Source organism: Ursus arctos, unplaced genomic scaffold (assembly GCF_023065955.2).
Source record: "Ursus arctos isolate Adak ecotype North America unplaced genomic scaffold, UrsArc2.0 scaffold_7, whole genome shotgun sequence".
NCBI lineage: Eukaryota > Metazoa > Chordata > Mammalia > Carnivora > Ursidae > Ursus > Ursus arctos.
This window is the reverse complement of record NW_026623089.1, coordinates 48527200-48545726: the sequence shown is the minus strand read 5'-3', so window position 1 is coordinate 48545726 and position 18527 is coordinate 48527200. Positions and strand designations below refer to the sequence as shown.

Below are 18527 nucleotides of genomic sequence, written 5' to 3'. Positions count from 1 at the left end.
TATTTCTGTCTCTGCATTTGGGTTGGGGTAGCAGAGTGGAAATATACTCACCTCTTCGTGCATTGGCTGGGGGTGCTGAGGTGAGCGTCTCTCAGCCGGTAAATTCCAAAACAAAGCATATTATATGTTTTCAGAGCTTTGCAGAACAGATCACCATAACAACCACCATCCTGGGAGACAAGAAAAGAACAGAGAGAAACAATTTTATTTGTCTGAAAGTCGAGGTCCGGGGGAACAGAGCCTTTTTATGAAAGCTTGTTTTGGTGGCCCCTGAGTTGGAGGGTCTGTCCCCAGGGACTGAGGTTGAAGTCGTCATTGTGATTAACAGCTTACATCCAAGACTGGTCATTTGTAGAGATCAGATAATGATGGGGCTCTCCTCCAGTTCTCTCCAGTTTTCCATCTGTAGCAATGAGAGCCCTAAAGAGAGGGTGTAAAGCTTGAAGGTCTCAGATGCATGTTTGGCTGAGAAGAAACCAGCTCTGCGAAATGGGGATTATGTTTAGCCCCAGCTCAGCTATAATCACTGTGATCTGGCCATGTTGTCAAAACTGCTCGAGTGATAATTAAAATCACTGCAAGGAGAAAAGACCCCACCAGGTACTACGGTGACAGACTCTTTCAGGGAAAGGACTGTGTGAAAAGCACAATTTACAGACCTCTGAGATGGCCCTGGTGGAAGAGAACGTGTTTCCCTGGGAGGCGGAGAGCTGCAGGCTGAATCAGTGAGATTCACAGTCCTAATCAGTTCATGGTCACCTTCCAAGGGTCTGGGGCCTGATGGGGAATGTGAAAGCAAACCCTCTCACTTGGGAATGCTGGCTTCATGCAGCCAGGGGGCTTTAGGTGGGCGTCAGTACAGGAAGGGCCTGGAAGAATGACTTCTCTGGGAATAAAGTGGCTGCCTTTGTCCCTCCTGTCATTGGAATTTCCGCATGGGCATCGTATGACAGAACACAAATGGGGCCAAATCCTACCATTACTTAAAGTCTTTATCCTTCCAAAGTGTATCAGTAAGTCAATGATAGATCCCAGTCTAACAAAGGTCCTTACCCATAACCACGCCAAAATATGATGCAAGTTGGCCTTGGGGTTCCAGAAGAAATAGAGAAAGTGACCCTTTCCCTGGGTGACACTATTATTTGTGCAATAAATGTATTTGTTCCCAAGACTTGTGGCGCCACCCCTTGAACACACCCATGGAGGTGGGGTCGGGCTGCGAATAAGGGTCAAGACTGCAGACTTTTGCCACAGTACGTGAACCCATCTGGTGCGTGGGGCCCAAAGGGAGGCACTGGTCATCCCCTCTGCAGCAGGGAGGGCATGGGGGAGAGTGACTGGGTCCAGCCTTAGAAATGCGAAGACCCAGGTCCAGAATTGGAGCCATTAAAGGACCCCCATGAGACGCTATTTGTTTGGCCGGTGACTCAAGAAGCATGTTGATGTTTACAAAACTTCCAGGGCCCAAGTCATACCCAGATACAAATACTCTGAATCCTGGGAACTGGGCATGGCCATCGGTGTTTTTAAAAGCTCCTCATAGGCTATGAATGTGCCTTTGGGGTGAAGTAGCCCTGAGATATGCCAAGACCCTGCGGAAAAGGGGTCTCCGGCTTGGCAGCATGCCGGAATCCCCTCATGCCTCCTAGCTCGTGGTAGAAGATACCTAGGAGAGTGAGTAAGCCCACAGGCTCTGAAGCCAGGGTTCCTGGTGCAAATTCCTGATCGGGCCAATCCTCAGTCTCTCTGAGCCTCAGTTTCCTTACAGTGTCTGATAATAGAACCTATGTCAAAGGATTGCCATGGGAATAAAACGAATGACCAATGTAAAGCACAGTGCCTGCTACCAGTAAACTGGTAAATAACCTCGTAGTTATTTACCATAGAAAACGGAAAAGACAGGTGCCTAGGTCCTCACTGGCTGGCACTCAGCCCAAGTTATTCCCAATCAGTGGCCACAGGTGACCTCTACACCATGAACTCACCCCCAAGTCCGCAAAGGGCCCATCCAGCAGCGCTAACTGGGCCACTCGGCAGCGGTCCCTATTGGCCAGCGTCTGGGGGGTGCTGTAACCCCCTCGAAGTGCGTTCTCCTCAGCAATCAGAGCCTCGAGCTCTGGCGTGGCTCCTCCAGTCACCAGGGTCCGGATCAGAGTAAGGATATTGTCGTTAAAGTACGTCTGGGGAGAGAGTTGGGGGGAAAAAGTCCTTTAAGCAAACACCCTCATGTCACAATAGACATCCAAATTACGACTTTTCTTGGTATCGCCTGTTTAAAGTTCTGGCCTGTCTCTTCAAATAATTTTATGTGGGAAGTGAAGAGACAGCAGCCTCCAATTATTCCATTCTTTTCTCTCCTACTTGGTTCTGCCAGGAGAGCCTGACTTTTAAAAACCAACTCAGGGAACTTTCATTAAAGGGCTGATATCTAAATGGTTGGTGTTTACCATAATTGGTGTTAGTAGGGATGCAAACACGGCTTCCTCTCTTCAAGTCTGGCTTGTCTACTAAGGGACTTTGGACTTGTGACACAAATTGCAGCCGCCCCGGCTGCTAACCCAAGTACGACTACCTCTGAAGGTCCTGTCACCTTATGCCAGAAAGTCGCCTTCCCCAACAGTGGCAAAACTTCTTTCTGTGTAGGAAAGAGATGCCAAGAGCGTCATTAAGGCCACACGCTCAACAATTTACTATGCACTTTGATAATAATCTAACCCAGAAGACTCTATTAATTAAATATGCCAGATAAAATTACAAGGAGGTGGGTGTCCTGGTGTGTGCACTTTTGGTTTTGTTTCTTGAGGTCATCTCAATAGTCAGAGGCAAACATAGCACATTAGGGAAGTTTCCCTCAATTGTACATTTGTCTCACATCTGAAACATAACAGGTCTGTCGGGAACAAAACGATGGGAGTTTAAAAAAATTAATAGGGTGTCAAATAAAAGAGCTCAAAAAGACATTTGTCACCCAGCCTAATTTGAGAAAAATCTCAAGTAAGGGTCTGCCTTCCATTTTCCAAGCTAAGAAGAAAGCAAGCAGGTGAAATGAATTCAAACCAGAGCTTGCCTGTGGCTTCTGAGGGCTTACGGACCTTTGGGAGTGGGTTAGGAAAGACAGCTGCATTTCACCTCAGCGATTTCTCAGACACTTGACCTGGCAAAATGTGGTGGGGAATAAACCAGGTAAGGACTAGTTCTCATGCTGGGAGGGCATCACTAGTTCTCCGTCTTGAGGGAGGTTGAGTACCCAGTTCTAGGCTTTGATATTCTCGTCAGCAAAATAAGCACAGTCATTAAGATCAAGTTCATATGCAAATTATTCCAGGAGGACTTCTGAGTTCAGATGATCGCTTCTCCTGGGGCAAGATTCACCTTCCTCAATGAAATACTGCAAAACACCCCAGCATGATAGACAATTCCAACAGCAAAGGAGACAAGGAATGTTACCCAGAAGGAGTCAGACCCTAAGGAGAGTGCGCGCCTCCTCTACCAGAGCTCAGATGAGCCCTGGGGCACAGAAGCAGGCCTAGTGCAAGTACAGGAGGTTGCGGGCTCGGTCAAGGGATAGAGTCAGGCGGTGGGTTTAACGCTGGCTTCACCTTGCAGTAGCTGTGTGACCCTGGAAAGTTATATGTCATTTTTGTGCCTCAGTTTCATGATCCGTAAAATGTATGAACAGAGTGGTTATAAGGACGGTAGAACTAACACACGTGAGGCACGCAGAGCAGTGCTTGGTGCCCAGGAGGCGCTGATAAGTGGGCAAACCAAGGCCTTGTATTTCATCTGTGCATCTGTACTTCTCAATCTGCTTCCATTCGAAGACCCTATTTGGGCTCGGGAAGGACATGGCAAAGACACCAGGGCCCTGCCTCCTGAGACGGGACAGCAGTAATGGAAAGAGACCCGAGAGGTGTGCTCTAGTGGAGGTGGCCTTGGGACACACCCGAAAACATCTCCGAAGTTTTCACAGGTAAATCCTCTGCCCTACAGTCAGATAGCACCTCAGTAGAAGCCAGAGACCCGTCCTTAACCCTGGGGCACATTCAACGTGTGAGTGCTGGGCATGAACTCTGACAAGGGCCTTTGCGCTCTAATTACCCCTTTAGATCAAGACCAGGAGGAGGAATCTAACGGCTCACAAAGCTGGTGGCAGAACATTCACAACCTCATATACCAAACTCTGTTTTTTGGTAGAGAGAAATAAAGGTAGAGAGAAATTTAAAAAGCCAGTATAAATATTTTTTTACAAGGAAACCACAGTATTTAAGATATAAAGGAAAAGCATCATTTTGAATGATTAAATGGTTGCTGGAAGAAGTAAAAGGAAAAGAAGCATCCATTTTAGAATTAAATAAAATTTTTAGAAAATATAATTTCTATAAGAAGTAAAAGATCAGATTATAAGAAAGCTGACTTCATACAACTTACCCAATTTTTTATGTAAGATATTTTTAGAGATAAGAATCCAATAAACTTTCACGATAAAAACATTCAACAAGCTAGGAACAGAAGGCAATTTCTTCAACCTGATAAAGGGCATGTATCGAAAACCCAAATTTAACAGCGGGCTTATTGGTGAAAGACTGGATGCTCTCCCCTTAGAATCAGGAACAAGACAAGGAAGTCAGCTCTTACCACTTCTATTCAACACAGCACTGGGAGCTCTAGCCGAGGCTACAAAAAAATGAAGTAACCACATCGGAAAGAAAGAAGTACAACGACCTCTGTTTACAGAGAATATGATGTTATATATAGAAAATTCTAAGGTATCTATTAAAATTCAATTATAGATAATAAACGTGTTCAGCAAGTTTGCAGGTACAAAGTCAATATACAAAAAATCATTTGTATATCTATACACTTGCAATGAACAATACAAGAATAAAATTAAGAGATTCCATTTATAATAGCATCACAAAGAATAAATACTTAGGAATAAATTTAACTGAGGAAGTACAAGACTGGTACACTGAAAACTACAAAATATTGTTGAAGGACATTAAAGAAAATCTAAATCATGGAAAGGCATCCCATGTTTATAGATTGGAAGTCTTAATGTTATTAAGACAGTAGTATTCCCCCAATTTTGAGATTCAGTACAATCTCTGTCAAAACCCCCAAAACCATTTTTATAGAGATGGAAAAGCTGATTCTAAAATTCATATGAGAGGTGCCTAGGTGGCTCAGTGGGTGAAGCGTCTGCCTTCGGCTCAGGTCATGATCTCAGGGTCCTGTGATTGAGTCCCACATTGGGCCCCCTGTTCAGTGGGGAGTCTGCTTCTCCCTCTCCCTCTTCCCCCCACCCTGCTCGTGCTCTCTCTCTTTCTCTCTCTCTCAAATACATAAATAAAATCCTAAAAAATTTAAAAAAATAATAAAATTCATATAAAGTTGCAAGCACTCCAAATAACCAATCTAAAATCACACTTCCTAATTTCGAAACACACTACAACACTACTATAATCAAGACAGTGTAGTACTGACATAAGGACAGACTTGGGACTGAATTGAGAGTCCAGAAAGAAATTCATATGCTTTTGGTCAATTGATTTCAACAATGGTGCCAAGACCATTCCATGGAGAAAGAACATAGTCTCTTAAACAAATGGTGCTACAATTCTTGGGCTTCCATATTCAGAAGAATAAATTTGGACCCCTACCTCACACCATATGCAAAAATTAATTCAAAATGGATCAAAGACCTAAATGTAACAGCTAAAACTATGAAACACTTAGAAGAAAACATAGGCTAAATTGTCATGACCTTTGATATGAAAATGGATTCTTAAACATGACACTCAAAGCATAGGAAATCTCCCCAAAAAAGATAAATTTAACTTCATCAAAGTTAAAATTTTTGTACATCAAAGTACACTATCCAGAAAGTGAAAAAAAAAGCCTTACAGGATGAGAGAAAATATTTGCAAATCATGTATCTGATAAAGTCTAGTATCCAGAATATATATGTATAATATATATATAATCTTAAGTAAGATACATATATAAGTGTTATATATATATATAAAATCTTTATATATATAAAATCATTATATATATAAAATCTTACATCCCAACAACATAAAGAAAAATAACACAATTTTAAAAATGGACAAAAGACTTAAACATTTCTCAAAAAGAAGATATACAAATGGCCAACAAAATAAATGAAAGGATGCTTGACATCACTAGTCATCAGGAAAATGCAAATCAAAACCACAATGAGATACCTCTTTACACTCACTGGGATGGCTATAATCAAAAAGACAAATCATAACAAGAGTTGGTGAGGATGTCGAGAAATTGCAACACTAACACTCTGCTGGTGGGAATATAAAATGATACTGCCACTCTGAGAAACAGTTTAGCAGTTCCTCATATGGCTAAACAGAGTTATATAACCCAGCAATTCTACTTCTATATATATATATACCCAAGAGAAATTTTAAAAATATGTCCATATGAAAACTTGTATACATATGTTTATAGCAACATTATTCATAACAGCCCAAAACGGAAATAGCCCAAATGTCTATCACCTAATGTATGCATAAATAAAATGTGTTATATCCATGCATGAGTATTATTCAGCTATACGAATATTATTCATACCATAAAAAGTTATGAAGTACTAATACCTTGAAAACATTATGTTAAGTGAAAGAAGTCAGTCACAAAAGACTACATACTGTATGATTCCATTTATATGAAATGTCTAGAAGAAGCAAATCTATAAAGATAGGTAATAGATTAATGGTTGCTTAGGGCTGGGGGAGGGGGACAGAGGTTAGTGGGGGTTGCTAAAGGGCATGCAGGGTTTTTCTGAGGCAATGAACATGTTCCAAAATTGACATTGGTGATGGTTGTACATATTTGTGATTACACTAAAAATCACAGAATTGTACATTTTCAATGGGAGAATTGCATGATTATTAATTATATCTCAATAAAGGTGTTAAAACAAAAGAGAAATAGTTAAAAGGTAACTAAACTTATAATGGCCAGATTTTTATCCATTAAGAAACAATAATTACAATACTGTATTGTACACTGAAAAATTTAAGTGGGTAGATCTCATGTGAAGTGTTCTTATTAAAACAATAATGAAAAAGAGGCACTATGTTGTAGAACTAAAAATCATATACACACAACATTAGTAATGTGGAAGTAAGACTAAGAAGTTGGCCGAAACTAGATAGAAAAAGATGTAGAGACCTTTCTTTTCTTTCTTTCCATTCTTTTCTCTTTCTTTCTTCCTTTGCTTTCTTTCCTTTCTTTTCTCTTTCTCTCTTCTTTCTTTTATTTCTTTTTTCCTTCCTTCCTTCCTTCCTTCCTGCCTGCCTGCCTGTCTTTTTTTATGAGAATGTTGGTAGATATTGAGGAAAGACAACAGAGGTTCAGATTGATAAATACCAAGTGTTCACAAGTTAACGCTGTAAACAAAACTCGAGCAAATAAAAATGAGTAAGCAAGCAAGGAAACAAATGAAAACAACCTATCCTGAGCTGAGAGAATGAACTGAGGATGTGGACTGAAATGGCTCACCAAGTGAATGCGGCCATCACTTAAATCTGTAACAGGTGAATATTTAAATTTAAAATATTAAATGAAGAAGACATGTGACCAAACACAATACTGTAAGGGGAAAAAAAAAGTATGCAATCGGTTAGCCAGAGACTTCTCTAGAAAACTTAAGAATGATGCCAACTGAGTTTTGAAAGGACACATTTATTCCAAGAATTCTACATGCAGCTAAATCATCAATTATTTGTGAAGGCAATAGAAATACTAAAAAAAAGAAATATTTTTGAATCTCTGAGTATCTAAGCAGTTATTGATTTACTTCATTAAAAAATACTCAGGAACAAAAGTCAGCATCCTTCAAGTTCATTTGAAATTTTTAGAAATTAAAAAATGAGCAAATTTGGTTTAAAAATACTGGTGAAATATATTGAAACATGGAATTTAAGAAATGATTATATGTTTTATTACTAAACTACATGCAAATGTCAAAAATACTTCTTGAAAGAAAAAAATGACAAAATTATTTAATACAGTAATATTAATTTATTTTTTAAAGTCAGAAAAATGAGGTAGGAGAGAAGAGGATGGATATAAAGGAAGAATCAAGAGCTAAATTTTTCTAGATAATATTGCTTAGAAAATATACTTTCAAATATATTTAGAGAATGTCTGGTAACCACTAACTAGAATCAAAAATAGAATATAGATAGTTTACACATCACTAGAGAAAAGATGCGTACAAAAATAGAGTCTATACACCCAAAGATGGATAATAAAAGACACAATTACAGAGGCATGTATAAAGCATAATGCAAAATTATAACATTATATTTTAATAGCTAAACATAAGTGAGCTAAGGGATTTGATTAAATTGCAAAGGTTCTCAGACTTATTCAAAAGCCAAAATGAAAATCAAACTCTGATATTTTCAGAGAGAAATAGGAAAAAGCAAAACAAAATAGGCATAGAAAACTATATTTCCAGGGAGAAATTTTAAATGTTACTTTAAGCAAGTTAGCTTTGCATTGATAGTTAAAATGTACAATAAAGATGTAACCTACTTAGGCACAAAATAATATACTGAAATATAGAAAGTAAAACTAATTAGCAATTAGAGTAAAATACATGTGGACTGAGGGTGATATGTAAACTATCACTGTGTTTCTAGCTTCCATAGCTCAAACAGACCAGACTATGAGAAAATTAGGATATAATAAAAGCGATTTAGTGGATTTGTGCTAAACTTTGCAACATTTTCAGATAGCTTCCCAACAGTAATTACAAAAAAACGATCAACAGCTCAAAGTATAAAATCTCAATATATACGATCAAGTGTAAGCTGTAGAGTCTACTTCAGAAAAACTAAAATAATAGTAGAAATGAAAGTAACTATCTCAACATCTCCAAGTGCAAAAGAAAAGTATTCTAAAACCCAACTATAGGTCAAGATGGAAATCAAACTTAGAATATAGAGTATTTAAAAATTAACTATTTGAAAATGGCATATAAGAATGTCATGCATTGAGGCCAAAGCTACAGAAACAAATTCAGAGCCTTAAATGATTTTATTATTAAGTACAAAAGAATTACAATAAATAATGCTAAGCATGAAAAGAACTGGCTTTTATTGTTCTTTTTTATCTTAGAAAAGCAGAAGGATGAAATAATAAAGCATCAATTAATGAAATCGCAAGAGGATATTTATTAAATTGATAAATACAAGAAATAATTCTTTGAAAAAATAAACAAGTATGACAAATGTAACTAAAAAAATAAAATTAGAAATAAGAAAGAGACTATAGTGTCATAGGCGTTTGAGAATTAACACTCCTATTCTGGAAGCTCTCTTTAGTATCATAGTTCCTGGTCATGCATAAGAACAGCTACTGTTGTTCAAGGGAAAGCAAAATAATGATCATCCACAGAGAGAGAAGATTATTAGGGAAAAAATAAAAAAGAAGAATATTGTGTTTCTTAACATGTCAATGGGATGTTATAATGTTGTATTTTTTCCGGAAAAATTTTAAGTTTGATATATGCCTAATCATAGATTCAACTGGACATTTATTTATTTATTTATTTATTTATTTATTTATTTATTTAGAGTGTGTGCGAGTCTGAGGGGAGGGGTGGCAGAAGGGCAGAGAGAATCTACGCAGGCTCCCTGCTTAGCCCAGTGCCAGAGACAGGGCTCCACACAGGGCTCTATCTCATGACCCGGAGATCATGACCTGAGCCACAATCAAGAGTCTGGAAGCTTCACCAACTGAGCCACCCAGGGGCCCCTCAACTGGACTTTTTAAAAACTTAACACAACTATGCTAAATTTCCTCTGGAAACAGTTTATGAAATTGTCCTCTCAGGGACAATAATAAATATTAAATATTTCATAACTTAACATTGTAGACAGTAGCAAAAATGAGAAGACCAATCAACCAGAATAAATTACTGAGAATGATAGTGTAATAGTCCTATGAACAATACAGGAGTTGGCAAATCTGGCCCTTGGGCCAAATCCAACCTGCCGCCTGTTTTCTTAAATAAAGTTTTATTAGGACCCAGACATACCCATTTGTTTACAAATGGGCTTTCGTGCTATAATGACAGATGTCAAGTACTTTCAGTGGAGTCTGTATGGTTCTCAAAAACCTAAAATATTCACCACCTGGCCCTTTACAAAAAAGGTTTGCTGATCTGTTCTTTAATATGATAAGGAAAGCATCATACACCATAGGGAAAAAATGTTTAGTCAACAAGTGATTTAGGGGTAACTGGCTATCTGGAAAAAACTCTTCAACAATATGGTAATGATTAAATAAATCATAATACGCTTAAATTACTTACATTGCCCAGATATTAATATTATGTTTTCAGAGAATATTTAATGGCACCGTAACAATTATATGATATAATAGGAAAATATGCAAAAAGGAAGGATCCAAAAAACAACCTGATATAAAACTCATGTTAAAAGTTCAGATGTCAACTGATACAGGTTTATTTATGTAAAAATAATTACACTCAGTACTCCAAAATTTTACTTGGTGACTAATTCTTGGTGATAGAATACTGATTGATTTTAATTTTTCCTATAATTTTATTTATTTTATATACTTTGACTATGAAAATATATTTATATTAAATTTCTGAAAAAGGTAATAAGTGAAATTCATATAACTCAGTGGCAAAAAAAATGCAAAAAAATCCTATTCAAAATGGGCAAAGAAACTGAATAGACATTTTTCCAAAGAAGATAATCAAATGGCCAACAGGTATGAAAATGTGCTCAACATCACTAACCATCAGGGAAATGCAAGTGAAAACCACAATGAGCTATCACAACTGCTAGAAGGACTGTTGTCAAAAAGGCAAGAAATAGTACATGTTGATGAGGCTGAGGAGAAAAGGAATCCCTGTGCACTGTGGTTGCGAATACAAATCGGTGCAGCCACTCTGGGAAACAGTATGATTGTTCCTCAAAAAATTACAACTGGTACCACCATATGACCCAGCAATTCCCCTTCTTGGTATATCTGAAGGATGCAAAATCACTATCTCAAAGATACAGTGCACTCCCATGTTCACTGCAGAACTTTTTACAACAGCCAAGACATGCGAACAACCTAAGTGTCCATTGACAGATGAGTGGATAAAGAAAATGTGGTATATATATATATATATATATATATATATATATATATATATATATAACAGAATACTACCCAGACATAAAAAGAAGGAAATCCTGCCATTTGCAACAACATGGATGAATCCTGAGAGCATTATGTTAAGTGAAATAAGTCCAAGGGAGAAATCTGAATATTGTATGATCTCACCCATATGTGGAACCTGAAAACGAAAAACAAAAAACTGATCTCACAGAAACAGAGAACAGATTGGTGGTAGCCCGCAGCTGGACACGGGGGTTGGGGGGAACAGGTGAAGGTAGTGAAAGGATACAAGATTCCAGTAAGATGAATTCCATTCATTCCATAAGATGAGTAGTTCTGGGGATGAATTGTACAGCAGGGGGACTGCAGTTAACAATACTGTATTGTATATTTAAAAGTTGCTAAGAGAGTAGATTTTAAAAGTTCTCTCTTTCTCTCTCTCTCTCTCTCTCTCTCACACACACACACACACACACACACAAATATGCAGCTATGTGAGGTGATGAATGTGTCAACTAACCCTATTGTGGTAATCATTTCTCAATATACGCAAATATCAAATCATTACACTAGATACCTTAAATGTACATAGTGTTGAAGTCTATTATATCTCAGTAAAACTAGGCCAAAGAAAGGAAGCAAATGTTATAAAATAGTTAAAGGCAAAAAATGTAGCCACTAACAACCTGATGAAAATATAGCTGGATATGTAACTGATCTCAGGACACCTGATAGTTCTCTGTTCAGCAGGCACTTTTTAAGCATAAAAACTGTAGAATAATTCACAAAAGAAAATATACATGATTACATACAAATTAAAAGTTTAGATACTTCAAAAATTATCATTAACACAATTAAAGGGCCTTTAGAGAAAATGATAATCAGTGCCCACTGGAGCACATCCGATGGGACTTACACACCTGTGATGGCAGTGTGATTAATAGGAGATAATCCAGCCATACCCATCAAGAGCTTTGAAAGTGTTCCTACTTGTTAAAAGCCCGGTAAGTGTGCCTCAAGATAATCAATTGCTTTTTGTTCAAAGATTATGTACAATAATGTTTATCACAGGGTTAATTATTGTTAAAACAAAAAATTTTTGAAGTAAAATTCCCCCAAAACAGGTAGATAATGGGAATATCTATAGGTTAGAGTCTCAGGAAGTCCTATGGAGGCATTGCAAATCATGATACCCAATAACAGACATGATTAAATGCTCTGGATAAAATACTAAGCATTAAAAGAAAAGAAAAAAAGACAAGATATAAAACTGGGTGATCCATATTTATCCATCTGGGAGGAAATACACCAAAATATTAATCATGCTTATCTTTGGGTATTGGAAATATGGTTCACTTAAATGTTTTTCTTTATATATTTCTGTGCTTTCAAAATATCCCACACTGAACATGAATAACTTTTCTAAAGAAAATTGTCAGTGATTTTTAAAGAAAAAACACTGTAAGTTCTGCCTTGCAATGATTAAGTCCAGAAGGTCAACATGAAAGGTTATTGTTTTGTCAAATTGCAACTATTTGACCTTAACATGTTTCCCCTTCTGTGTTGAAATCGGTTACACTGTAACAGCACAGACTTTTTGATCAATCAGTCGCTGACATTTATTGAGCATCTACTAATCCCTAGGTCTTGGTTTGGCTTGAAATTGTATTCTATTCAACGAGTGTGTCACTTTCAAAATTTCCCATCAACGGGTAGAATTTCAGGGTGGGTCACAGGGTTTCAGGGGTGCCTCAACAGCTCGGGAACCACGCACAACTCTGAACACAAATCTCGACCCTCTGACCTGTACACTAGATCTCTCTCCTTGATTCTCCCGTGCAGGCATCAAGGAGCACACTGGGGGCAGCAGTATCTGCTCTGACGGAGAACAATGGTGTCCATCTGTCCACAGAGCACTCCCGCTCCCGTTTGGCTGCCTCAGTATTCAGCTGCATGTGGCTGTGTTCTGAGCTTGTGTCTAGGTTCCTTTGTGATCTGAGTAACTTGGTGCAAAGACAATGCTTTTCTTGAGAGAGGAGGGCTAGTTGGTCATCACGGAAGGTACAGATTTCCTCAGACGTTGATTGGGCTGCAGCTAAGCAGCAAACCCTGAGCTTTCTGCATAGAAAGAGGCTGTTTCCGTACCATGTGGCAAACAGATGCTAGGTCGTCAAATGCCAATGATCACAGACAATTTCTATGGAGAATGTGCGAGCTAGAACAGACTTCTGTACAACTCACCCAACCCAGAGGGCAACATTCTCTTCTGGATTAACAGAAACACTAGAATCGAAGAAACAGAGACTTCTGAAGGGAGGATTGTAATATGGAAGGGCGATCTTTTGCCTCCTGAGCTCCCCATGTAGTCTAAGGAATATGGCAGTCCCTCTTCCCACTACCAAGGTTGGGGTTCCACCCCTAGCCAAGGAAGCCTTTCTTCCCAATAAGACAACATGGCAGCCCTGGTTATGTGTACTGGCCTTAGAATTCAGTTCATATGGTTTTAAATCCCCGATTCATTGTTCAATACCTATGACAACGGGGAGGTTGCCTGAGTTTTCTATGCCTCCAGTTCCTCATCCGTGTAACTGGAACACAAAACCCCAGTGCAAGCCAGCTTATAGGATAGTGTTAAATGAGATACTCTGGGTCACGTCGAATGCATCACAGATAATAAACGGTAGGTTATAAAAATAACAACCAGCTAGCAATGCAACCAGTTTGGAAAATTCCCTCTCCCTTTGCTTCTGTGTTCTCATCTCTCCTATCAGAGAGCTGGCCCAGATCACACGCACGGCCTGCTTGGCCTCCGAACTTTGACGTTTCTCAGATCCCATATGTAGACGGGGTGACAAGCAAGGAGGAAGCCGAGACAGGCTGGGCAAGGGCCTGACTGCACAGGGAAATCTGAGCGCGCAGTGCCACCTAGCCTGCTCCGAGGACGCCGCTCTGCGCCTGTGTTTCTAACACACTGCTGCATCTTCCTCTTTTTATTTTTTTAAAGTATAATTACCAGAGCTTATGTTTCACAGTTAATGCTGTCAAGCCTTTTAAACTAATTGGTCTTTTATAGAAAATTTAACTGAAAATTAACACATCTTTTAATAACATTGCCTTAACTTTAATGGCACTTTGCCTTTCGTTTATAATTGCTCTAAAATTGTCATTTTCCATGCCATAGCTGCCATTTTTTAGATTTGCTAGTTTTCATGGTGTAGATTTTTATTTTTAGTATTTTTTCTTTCATGAAGGATGAGAATGATTTGATTTTTTTCCCCCCAATCCCGGGCCTGCCTGGCCTGATGTGACAGCGGTGGTACGTTCTGGGTGCAACAGAGCACACTCCCATTGGCCACATGGACACTGGCACGAGCTCTTCTGTCTCGGAACGGCCCATGGGCTGTCTCTCACCTTGGGAGCAGAAGAAATGAGGCTCTTGAGTGGAGTCTAAGGAAAAGGGCCAGGGAGCAGTCATTTGTTTATGTAACAGGGTACTGGATTGGCTTGGGCTGACGGAGAACTTGGTCTGCTTTATAACACCCTCCCGGGGTTCAGCTGAAACCCCAGGACAATTAAGAAAGCAAATCATGTGGGTCCATCCTCCAGATGGCCACATTCTTCAGTCTTACCAACATCAGCTCAGTTATCACTGGCAGAGACCAGCTCTGATATTAGAGACTAGAATACAGAAACATATAGCATACATGTGTGTGAGTACATACACATATATGTATATATGTACACACACATGTAATAAACCCCCTTCTTTGTAGTTACATTTGATCTGAAGAAATATTGGTTTACTCTGTGAAAGATTTTCATCTACCTTTGCCCTTACCTGATTACCCCAACATGATAAGGGATTGTTAATATCATTCCCATTAACAGTTGGACCCAACGGAGACCCAGACAGTGGAAAAGACATACATGGCTGCTGGTGAGCTGAGACCAGAACCGGTACGTCCTAATCCATGGGTCAGTGCCACACCGTTTCTTCTACAAGTCCTTGCCTTTGTTATGAAGGACTAATTCATTGAACATGCAAATACCCACTCTGGGCATTGGTGCAGTGGGCAAAGACACGCCTGGCACAAAATGTTCAGACTGAAGTTTTTCTTAGGCTCCTGAGGGATTCAGCAGCAGGGATTCCAAGAAAGGTGAGGGGTCAAAGAAAATGGACATCATGTGCTCATCCTCCTGACCCAAAGGACAAGCCTATGGCCAGAAGCCCAAGGATGCTGTCTAACCACAGTCATGCAGGCTCACAAAAATAGAAGTGGGAGGCCTATAAGTTTGGTTCAGTGGGATACACAGGCAGGGACCAGTGGGATGAGTGAAGCAGGCCTGGGAGAGGTCAACAAGGACCAGTGTGGGCTGTCGTTAAAGGAAGCATAGCTCAGCTCCAGCCAACTGGTGTTTTGTGGGTTATTTGGGCATCTGCTCTGTGATTCCAATCAAAATAAGCTGGAAATCCACATTTGATGTGTAATCTTATGATTTTAAAATATTGGCAAAAAAAATCCATGTAAAAATGAAAAACTTTGGGAAATGCAGAACTTGTTTGTGGGATGGGTGTTGCCTGCAATGTGCCATTTTGAGACTTCTATGAGAGATGATACATTAGAAGCCAGATGTCAATCCAGGTCCTCAGGCCAATATATTGTGCTGTTTCTCTTCCCTTCTTCTCTTAAAATGAGTGCACTAGGATGGAGTGTGGGACAGAAAAATAATCAGGGGTTACTTCGGGAGTCAACTCTGTGATGGGTTTGCCCTTCCAGCCAGCACACACAGGAAGCAGTGACCTCAGGAGGATCCTGGTGGTATCCAAAGGAAGATGAGTGAAGTGCTTAACCCTGACTTAGAACTTGACTGAACGTGGTCTTTTGTACTCAGAATACTCACAGTGTGCACGATGGCTCTGCCTGACTGCTTCTTGCATGTCCCTGCTCCATATCTACTACGTTCCATCCACGACGGCCTTGCACGACTCCCTCACACCCACCAAAGTCAGCTCAGCACCACTGTTCAGCTTTGCCCCCACCTTTCTTCTGCCTTGGAAGGCTCGTCCCCTGCGCCCCCAGGGGCTCTCTTCTGATTTTTCAGTGTCGGCTTCCAAGTTTTCAGCTGAGACAACTTTGCTCTGACCATTGTGGCTAACACGGGTCTCCGCACCCAAACGATTTTATGTTCTTCAAACCTGTTTCGCCCGTTTGATATTACTCATTTACTCCTACCAACGGTAGCTATCATTACTGACGGACGTAATCACGTCATAATTATCGCCCACTAGAATGAAAGTTCCGAAAACAGGAGGGCAGTTTTCCTTTTTCCTCTTCCACTGCTAAATCCCCAGGATCCAAATAGTGCCTGGCATGTAGGTAAGTGCCCAGAGAAGGCAACGATCAATAATAATAAATAGAGTATCGAGCTTGTCATGCGTGGAGCGCTGCCCTAATCACTTTACAGCCTTAGCTCCCTTAATTATCTCGACAATTCTACAAGGTAGGTACTATTATTATCCCAATGCTAAAGATGATAAAACTGAGGCACAGAGAGGTTAAGCTTACGCCTCCAGAAAACGCTGGTGATGGGATCTGCATTCGAGCAGTCCGGCTCTTGGTTCGGGACTTTTCTGCCTGGGGAGGGGCCAGGTAGAACTCAAACTGGGGCTGCGGTGGGGGGAGGGGGGGGTCTGTGGAAAAGAAGTCTGAACACACGAGCGCCGGTTTCAGCTCTAAATACAGAGACGCTCCCTTTCATCTTTTCCGTGAGTGCGTGAGCGGCAAGCTGGTACCACTCTGAAAAAATACATCGCTGAGTTGTGAGCCTCTTCCTAGAGGCAGATACCCACAAGCATAATTATTCCCTCTGATCATGTGTTTCTGCTGTTGATTAGCAGGAGAGAGCCACGAGGCCATGGCTGCAACATCTCTATCTGCTCAGGGATGCCTGTGACGAATCAAAACATTATTCTTCTAACAAACGAAGCAGTAAGCAGCAGGAGTTGAGTTATGAAGGACAATATTCCGGGGATGTTTAGACACATGATTAAGGGGCAATTTGGGGGCTAGAGAAAGGAGATCATGGACATCTGAGGAGGTGTGCGAACGTCACGACGTTGCTTGTAAGCAAAGGCCTGGGAAGGCAGCTTACCCCTGGCTCCCGCTGCTTGGAGGGGTCTCAGTTTCTCCATTTACATTCCTGCCAACCTGTTCAGTTCCCTCCTAGTTCTTGGTTCTTGACTAACCTCCTGGGGTTTTTTCATAAATTAGGGCCGGGGTGGAATGCAAAGAAATCACAGGTAACGTTTTTGTCAGAAGGCCCAGATTCAGCTGGGTCTGTTGAACCAGACCCAATGCAAGATGTCACCGTGGAACCTGTGCATCCCAGACAAGGGACACCGGGCCTGGAATAATCAGATAGGCGTTTGACTAATGATCTGCATAGTCACCGTCGGTGCATGAGTTAAATACGTCTTGCTTCAGGTTTATTCACATTATTGTCCAAAAGATCAGACACTGTAGCTGAAATGCCTTGCACAGTTCTGGGCCCTCAATAAATGAAGCTGAAGATGATGACAATGACAGTTACCAGATTCCTGAGACTCTTTTTTTCCCAAGCTGGAATTCAGAAGGAATGCTGCTGGCAGACCCATGGCATCCATATACTCCTTAGCCATTCTCTCCCAGACACTTCAGTTTGCATTTCAAAGGAGATTAGAGATGGCTTTTTAAAAATTTCAAGCCAACCCACTTTGATTTTTCATCTGAGTTTCCAAGACTGACTCCCTGGTGGTGCTACAGACAGACAGTGGTACAGCTCAGAGCCAGGGGTGCCCCCTACCCCCACCCCACGGCCACCCAGTGCCCCTTCTGTTGGGCAGGGGTGAAGTTCTTTGCTGCTTAAAATCCATTTTACTGGCTTACTGGTATGAAGGGCTGGCGTCACTGGTGTGTGGCCTGTGCGGTCACCCACGGTCCATGCTCCGAAGGGCTCCTCACTTGGCTTAAAGCTCTGCAGTCATCATTTTGAAATTCTTTATAATGTATGAAAAAGTGGCCTTGCTAATTATATAGCTGCCTGGAATATCCTGCATGTCTGATATGTAGAAACATAAATAATTTTATAAGTTTGGATTTTATAAAATGTTAATAGTGTATTTTGGAGCTCTTGAAAAAAAAGTTACTGTACACAGTTTAATCATCTTTTAGTGAGACCGGTCTTCTGTAAGCTCTCTAATTAGGATCAGAAGCAAAATGAAATTTCCAAAGAGATGAGTTACAGAAATCTGTTTGAAACTGAAGACCAGTACAGACAATTAGGCACTGCATGAG

At 40.2% G+C, this 18527-nt stretch overlaps 1 protein-coding gene across 9 annotated transcripts in view; it reads right to left on the bottom strand.

Moving 5' to 3' along the window:
• The window catches only part of KCNMA1 (potassium calcium-activated channel subfamily M alpha 1), a 717414-nt gene that overhangs the window by 18544 nt on the left and 680343 nt on the right, over positions 1 to 18527 (bottom strand). For 7 of the 9 annotated variants that reach the window (XM_048218924.2, XM_057308341.1, XM_026504523.4 and 4 more), the window contains 2 exons: positions 1986 to 2180; positions 52 to 170 (listed from right to left, as the gene is read on the bottom strand). In XM_048218924.2, coding sequence (XP_048074881.1) covers positions 52 to 170; positions 1986 to 2180 — 314 coding nt within the window. Of the gene's footprint in view, positions 1 to 51; positions 171 to 1985; positions 2181 to 2590; positions 2636 to 18527 lie in introns of all 9 variants that reach the window. The other 2 variants (XM_057308339.1, XM_044386223.3) reach the window with 1 other exon arrangement.